Here is an 8,312-nt window from a genome sequence, read left to right on the forward strand (position 1 = left end):
GGATCAAAGGCATTGCTGATTCCATTACGGTAATCGTGAATTTCTTTACTAATAAATATAATACACAGCAATAGACTGCGAAAAAGAACGATCGCAATCTGTTAAGATTATATCTAATTTCATAGAAAATTGGAATAGTCATTGCATATTTTATGTTATGTATTATACAAGGTAGTTTTATCTAGTCATTTCTAGAATTGAATACGTGATTCGAAATTTTTTTTACCTCGGATAAGGAGTATTATCTAGTACTGCCTTGCTCATTACAGAATAAGCGTAATCGAAAGATTGCTTTACAAAAGCTGCTCGGAAAGAACCTTTACCTATATCATTTGCTAAAAATACGTAGCTGACTATAAATTTTAATGGCTCAATTTATGTTTAGTAAAAAGGTTTACTAACATAAAATTAAGAATTAGATAAACTTACAGAATAATGCAGGATCCTCTATGCATAGAAACGACGGTTGATATTTGATCCTTATTTCTGTAGGTAACGTTCTTGCGTACTGAGATAAATATCAATTGCGATTAAAGACAATTATGAATAAGAAATAGATGAATCATTTCACCTCACCTCTTCCTTGGTCAAGTATTGCCCTCCATTTCGAACTCGTATACAGGTTGTGTGATAATTAAAGTGACGCCCATACAATTCAAAAAATTCTATTAACAAAACACCATAATTTGCTTCCGGATGATCTGTATATCGTCGTGGGTGCAACTATAATGATACAACGTAAGCAACAATGATATAAATGATAGAGAAACTAACGAAGCGCATTCCTGATTACATCATTAAGGTCAAATGCAATGTGCGAATATTAGTAGCTTCAACATACTTGTAAGAAGTTGACTACCATCATAACAAGTGTGTATGAGCTGACACCACCAGAGAAGACTTCATTAAGTTCCCTTTGAAATAGGAACTGCTTCAAAACTAAGACTAGGTACTTTAATGGTTCGTATTTTCTTATATATGTCTACGTTTTATTGATAAATATTCAGAAACAAGCTTTAATCAAAACTGATAAACCTAAATATATTCATTAATAATATTTTATATCATTATGACCTCTATTACCTGAATAATATCGGCGCTTTTTACACTGTTTTCAATATTAAATTCGATATCCATTTTGTAATTACAGGTTTTCTCGGTCAATTTAATGATGGGGACCTAAGATACCAAATATTTTTCATTTATAAGCTCGTAAGGTTATATTATTAAGGTATTGCTACTACAATGTTCTGTAAATAATGGTGATATTTTAATTTTATTCACTATTATCTAAGGGTGATCACAGTATGGTATCTATACTATTAATATTAAAATCCTGACATAACATTACGATAGGATTACTAAGGTTAGACAAAGTAACAACCATAAATTTGCGCTGTGATTAAAAATTTAATAATACAGATTGTGACGTCTGGAACCGTCCCTAAAGAAGATAACGAATTCATGTAACGGTGGCATTATAAATAACAGGACTCTACACCTGATTAGTGTCATGGAATATAATGACAACATTTATAACATTAATTTTAACAGGTATTTAGCCCTAACCATTGCATTATGAATGCATTTAATGTTGTCTCGGTCACAAACTTCGTGTTGCATTAAGGCTTTCTCTAGATCTTCAAAAGCTCCTTTGCCATCGATTCCAAATATTACCAGGTCTATGTCACTACATCAATGAATTTCATAAAAGTAAACGTTAGTCTCACCATAAATCGCATCATTGAATCTTAAACATTGTTATAAACATCAATTTTAAGCCAAAATATTTCATTTTCGTAACATGTTAATTTCACAGCTATTATAGCTTGAAGATCTTTTCAATTCTGCTATTTTTCAAGTTTAAGCCTACTTTAATTAATGCAGTTAAATTTAAAAATTGAAGTCGAAAGTCATAGGTCCTTAATGCTGAAGTTGAGTCGCTAAGTTTGTATTGATACGGCATATAGAAAATGATCTCGCAACAATAAATCAAGCATTGCCACAAAGGACCCTTTAGGGCTAACAGTATTTGTTGAGCCATTTTCGTAAAAATCATCTTTGACTATTAGTTTATTGTAAGGTGTAATGACCTATACGCACATAGTATCTTAAATAGGATACGAAAGCAATGAGGCTACGCAGTGGAAGGTAAACTAGGACAATACTATCAGACGATTATTCTCATTTTACGGTATTTACAATCACCTTTGCTAAATATAATTTGTGGAATTTTTCTATTTAGTTATAAAATGGTCAGTGTAAGAAAGATAGAGTTACTGCATAGCAATTTATGAACATTACTTCATAGATAGGCTTAGTTGTATCTTACATCTAAGCGGATAAATCCATTTCGATATCGTTTTTTGTTATCTTACAAGTGCTAAGGTCTGCAGTTTAGTTTTAATATTGAGTGTAGCATACTCGTCTAATAGATGGAGAGCAAATGATGATTATAATATGTCAATTTTATCAACCAGCATTACCTTGTAGGAAGGTATAGACCAGTCCGAAAGCTGCCAAATACTTCAACCTTGACAATAAGTAAACAATAAAAATTACTAATAAGGATTCCATTAAGTTTACATCCAGCATGGTGAAGTAATTACAGTGACAGAAGTATTATGAGCGGTGTGATATTTTGAATATATCGAATGGTCTCGCTGTCATTCACGGATGCGAAGATGATAAAGCTGAAACTAAACTGGTTTGGTTATAAGGCTTCATTATGATCCTATGCGTATGTATGGTAAGATAAACAGCTCAACAGGACAATAGTTCATTTTTATTTTTAGATAAATTTAAGCATGGCATCGATTATACCTGTACATGTGGCCACAAAGTTAGTATGACTTCTTTCACTCCTTCAACAACAGTTTCTCTCATATTCTTCTCTTCTGGTCTTGGAGAAATATACTGATAGAAATCAATTATTTCTTCATGCAATCTAGCAAGAGATGAATCGCGTAACATGATGAGAAAAATGAAAGTATTTCCTCTAAAACAGGTGAAATATTATTTATTGATAAGACGATTGTAGGGGAAACTATTGTAACGGAAATTTCACAGTATCGTACATATGCTACAACTAGTTGATGGCGTAATTGCTTAGTATATTGACATCAAAAGCCTTCTACCCTTGGCATCATCCTTGTACACTGTACTTCTGCATGTCTATATAAGTATTTCAACATATGATTGTGTTGGCGTAGGCTATAGCATAAGATATTGACGCAATTCAAGTAGGCAAAATGAACGATGTTATGGATTGCCTGACAATTAAGTGGAATGAATATTAAAGTAAGTTCGCGAGGTATATTGTCCATCGTATTCAGCATGAGCTTGATATGAATTACGTATGGATTGCCCGAATCACACAGGTGTAAATCATGTTTCTTCGTTTCAATGGCATCGATTAAACAAGATGTCGTATGATATCGCACATAAGATGTTACCGAATTAAGGCTACATGGATTCGATGTTGGTACTTACCCACAAACACCAGTATAAGAGTAGTTATCTTGTTTTTTCCAGGGTATAAAATCTTGCAATTGTTCATAATGTTTGGCAGTAATAATCTCACGACGTGGTCGTTTATTTGTCGTGGATTGCGCTAGATTATTATTGCTGCCTTTCCGTGTCAGATTGAAAGTATTTGCGTTATTACTACTACTAGTAGGAGTATTTGGCTCGGAATGACTTGTAGTAATAGGAATAAAATCTTGATTATCTTTCAACGATAACGCAGCCATGGTGGATAGCTTGGTCCAACTGTCAAGTGCAGGTCCTTCTTGATCTAACTGATACCAACCCAAACGTGGGTCCATTTACACCTCCAAATGAAGACTTGATTGGATTCTATCAAGGTCCTTGCCCCTTCTCCCTCTGCTTGCTCCAATGATCGGTTGCTTGCGATCAACCTAGTGGACGATACTGTCACTACTCTTGATCACTTTCTGGTCTCCTTTCCTCAGTAAAGCCTTACTTCAATCTGTTATAATTACTTTCAAGAATGATTTGCCCCACAAAATGGAGTCGAATGATCGGAATTCAAACGTAGAGAAGTGGTTAGAAAGCAATCAATACACCAAGCATGGAAGAATTACTAGACTGCGGCTTGAAATAAAGCAACGATATCGCGATCATTTGCACCATGGAGTGGAATAATTAAAAATGAACCCGACAGTATAGCACTAGACTAAATGACTGCTCAACTACTGGTTAGTGGTCATACTGTACTGCTACCGTACGATAGAGTAATAGTCCACAGTGTATAGTATACTGAAGACACAGGTTATTTACCCCCTTGCAAACATGTTATTCTTACAAACTCGACCGTGTCGATGGCAATAGCTTTGCCTTCAACACTCTCGAAGTTGGCCTACTGTGATATACTAGCTCTAATGAGTAGATGAATGCATTTCCTGATCGCTATTTTACTCCCTAGTTGGCTAAGGTTATTTACCTTTTGACCAACAAACATGTTACCAACTCGATTATGTCTAGTATTTTTTTCCATCAGGAAGATCGTAGCGTACTTTTAGCATCAGCTATGGTGGCATACTGTCCACCAGCCTCTGTACACTACTGTATACTCCTTAAAATGATAGGAGTCGATTATTTCTCTCGACTCGTCGCTTTTAGTATATCGGCGGCCATAACCCTACAAGAATCTGCAATCAATCGGCAATAAAAAAAGGATATGGTCAACAAGACTCTTATGACCCAGGGAGCAGTGGAATGTCCATAGTGGCCCATTATTTTCTCCACGCGGCTTAGTACTCGAGTCACAACCATCTCGGGATCACTGGTATGGGGGGGGGGAGGGGGGCATACATGCCGATTGGCCGTGCCCGCTATGACGTCACAACCACCATCAACAGCACGCTACTGTAGTGCTCAATCATGAGACCAGGATAGGTCATACCATGGAGATCTTCCAGACTGATCAATCCTGGCCTAGGATGGTAGGACAGGGGCTTGAGGTATCCAATGCCCGCTGTATTTGAAATATCAATACAACAGTATGGAGAGAAATATTGGGTACCACCACCATGGTGGGTAAGAGTGGGTACGGTAATGCCATGGAGACCTTGAAGGTTGATCATCCATATTTGCTGGTTGAGCTGAAGAATATTAAAATGTGAAAATGGATTCGTTTTGTAAGTCAAGTATAGAGCGATTGGATAGGACTGAATAGGAATAAACTAGTTAGCATTAATCTCACCATTTGCAAGTCATCCAATGGATTGGATGACCTAAAGATTCCAATCGCAGTGATTGAAATCTTTCATCATGTTTGCAATAGTACAGAGATGATAGATGCTTGAGGAACGTATGCAGTTGTGTTAGGCTTACCAACGAGCCAAGAAAAGCGTCAAAACGTAACAGAAAGGATCAAGTTGTAGCATACGATGTTCAAAAAAAACACCGATAAATTAATTTTAGGCTACATTGCTAGTTTATTTTCGGAAGACTAGGTATACATGAGTCCATCTGCTTACAGTATCTAGCAAAGATCGATCTGACTTTTACAGCCAACTGACCGCCCAATCAGTTGAAATCGATTCTCATCTTGTCTACAACTTAATAATGGTACACTTGTTATATGCTGTTGCCTGTAGGTTAGGTGACTACACATAGTAAATATTGGCGTTATTGAAAATGCTACCAATATCAAACTTACCTTGACCAAGGCAAACTTCCTAGAAAACGCTAGCAATGTATAGAGATAGAACCAATAACAACCAATCTTCTGTAAATGGGTTGGATACCAAATGGACACTTTCAGTAATAGATTAATGAGTTGGTGGGCTATATTTCATGTAGCAGAGATCAAGACGAATAACTTTCAGTCTCACATTTGAAGGGGACAGTCCAAAGCATTAGTTTAACTTTAGCTTTAATTTTCTTCTTGTTTATGTCTTCATTGTAGAATACGGCTTGTAATCTAAATTGGCATTCTTGAAATTCTTGTCAATAGCAAAATTACCTGTAATGTATTGATACACGACTACTTGATTGCTTCCTAAGGACAAAATTATTGTAATTAGCTGAAATCATGAAGTATCGTAAGCCAGATAAACTGCTTTCATAAACACTGCAGTGTTAAGAGATGCAAATTATAATCAATCTCGTGTAGTTAAATGGTAGAGTTCAGTAATGTAATGGATCAATCAGACAGTCAACTATTGCTTACTTCAAATAACAGCAGTTGACATGAAAAAGCCTTAGTTAAAGTTTCAATTTCGTCTTGTCTTTGCTCCCATAACACAACACTTGCTAAACACTATCAATAACTCTACTAGATATAAATTGCTAATCTTAAAACCTTATACTGCAAATAAACTAGCAATGTTAGGAAATAGCAAACAACATCTAAATCCCATGTAGTTGGATTGTAAAGAATCAGTAATGTAATTGATCAATCATATAGAAAACCAGAAATGCCTTAAATGATAATTTTTTTTCATCTCGTCATAAATTAGCATTTCAATCGTATCTGAACGGTTTACCATTTATCAATTGACCTAAAATCCTGTGTAAGACAAAATAATGGCTAACTCTGTCAAGATCAAAGGTATGACGTCAACACCTAAGCAAAAGAAGAAAAAGACATCACCTACTATTTCTCCTGCTAGTCGCAATATTCGCGTGCCTACAGGTCATCTCATCATCAGCGATAAATATAACGATAGTCGTAGTATTATACAATTGCTAAAGGGTGAGCCGAATGATTGCTTTAGATATCATCTTTCATTTTCTGAATAGTAAAATCTTTTTCATCCTGTGTATTATATTGACGATGCATACGCGTATTTACGTATCCAAAATTTTATCACTATCAGAGCAAATAAAAGTGGTTATAGAGAGCAACCTTGGACTAATTGACTTCTACCCATCGCCAGGCTGCGGGGTCATTCACTTCAAAGAAAATGATATAATTGATACTACAGGATGGAAAGAGAAATTAAGAAAACTCATGCAGGTATTCCATAGCTCATTCCATTATCTATGAGAAATAACCCACGTCGTACATGTACTGTAACGAGCAAAGATATGCTACACATAATATTACTATAAAATTTTGAATTTGAGAAGGTTATAATAGGTTGTAAATACAATTAGAACTTTATACAAGTATACGTATTTATGAATGGCATTGTCGTGATATTCTAAAATAATTGTACTAACTTGGTATTCTTAGTCACCTTTGAAAGTTATAATACTTGCGGAGAAAACCCTAACGAATAATCAATATTATGACCAACTGCAGACCTCTGCAGTAATTGAGTTTGGTATGGTGTTGTTACCCATACATTCAACGAACGATATCGCAAGTTACCTATCAAGTCTAGTAAGAATACACGTAGATACAGTATTAGGGTATCATACTTCAGCTTTAACTGCCACCTTATTATTTAATAGGTAAATCAAGCAACGAGGCCAGTTTATCATAATAAATTTCTTGTAAAAAGAAAGCCGGAACCTATTAACCAAGCTGTAGTATCTACGTTAAAGCTCCTACCTAGCGTCGGTGAAACTAAGGCAAGGTTGCTTCTAAATCGCTTTCACAGTAAGTTTAATGTGTGGATATGCTACTTAACGGGGATAGGTTCAGAATGTTACCTACTTAGCCGTCATAATAAAATTTCTGATATAATGATGCAAGCATTCAATCTCATTTAATTAAAATAAATACAGGTATTGCTGGGATTTCTCATGCTTCTGTTGAGGTAGGCAGTTGTGTATAATGTTGAAAAAACTATAAAATGAGAGCTAGTCACGTTTATTATCCACTTATGTAAACTATATCAATAGTCTTAGCTATGGAATTTAGTATATGGCCAAACTGTTCGTACTCTTTTCATTTCCACGCTAAAAATAATACTAAAGGCTTTTACTCGTATTTAAAAGTTATTAACTAACGATACAGAAATTATTTATAATTTAATTAATGATCCATACTGGAGACTCAGTCGCTGTCAACCCTAACTTCTTAAAATTTTCCGAAACTGCTACTTAGGAACTAGCGGAAGTTATTGGCAGTTCCAGTGCTGTAGCTGTAAAAAAAGCATTTTAACAAAACATAATATTAATCGCCTATATTGGTGCCACAAGTGTGCTGTAATGGAAAGCTGTCATGCTCATTTGATTTTTACAAGGAATTATATTGTCTGGTGGGTTATCGTGTAAGGTTTGTCTGAAGATATCGTTTCCATTAACTGCCGTATCGAAATTAACAACGAAAGGTTTATAGCTTTACGAGCAGGCTACGTAAATTTAATATACCGCTTTTATAACTTTTACCA

General features: G+C 35.2%; 2 protein-coding genes across 2 annotated transcripts; one reads left to right on the plus strand and one right to left on the minus strand.

Annotated features, from left to right (window-relative positions):
• Positions 1 to 222: 222 nt before the first annotated feature.
• TRIADDRAFT_23436 (uncharacterized protein) lies at positions 223 to 2,973 on the minus strand (the record flags this gene model as incomplete). The annotated part of the gene is made up of 8 exons (XM_002112065.1): positions 223 to 335; positions 430 to 479; positions 572 to 723; positions 842 to 982; positions 1,084 to 1,179; positions 1,570 to 1,690; positions 2,487 to 2,533; positions 2,824 to 2,973. The coding sequence occupies 8 exons, from the start codon at positions 2,971 to 2,973 to the stop codon at positions 223 to 225; spliced, it is 870 nt and encodes a 289-aa protein (XP_002112101.1).
• A 3,582-nt stretch (positions 2,974 to 6,555) lies between these two features.
• On the plus strand, positions 6,556 to 8,083 carry TRIADDRAFT_55800 (uncharacterized protein; the record flags this gene model as incomplete). Its single annotated transcript, XM_002111566.1, has 6 exons — positions 6,556 to 6,724; positions 6,909 to 6,988; positions 7,208 to 7,357; positions 7,429 to 7,576; positions 7,705 to 7,736; positions 8,027 to 8,083. 6 exons carry the CDS (start codon positions 6,556 to 6,558, stop codon positions 8,081 to 8,083), a joined length of 636 nt encoding a protein of 211 aa, XP_002111602.1.
• Positions 8,084 to 8,312: the final 229 nt, after the last annotated feature.

This window comes from Trichoplax adhaerens, genomic scaffold (genome assembly GCF_000150275.1).
Source record: "Trichoplax adhaerens TRIADscaffold_4 genomic scaffold, whole genome shotgun sequence".
NCBI lineage: Eukaryota > Metazoa > Placozoa > Uniplacotomia > Trichoplacea > Trichoplacidae > Trichoplax > Trichoplax adhaerens.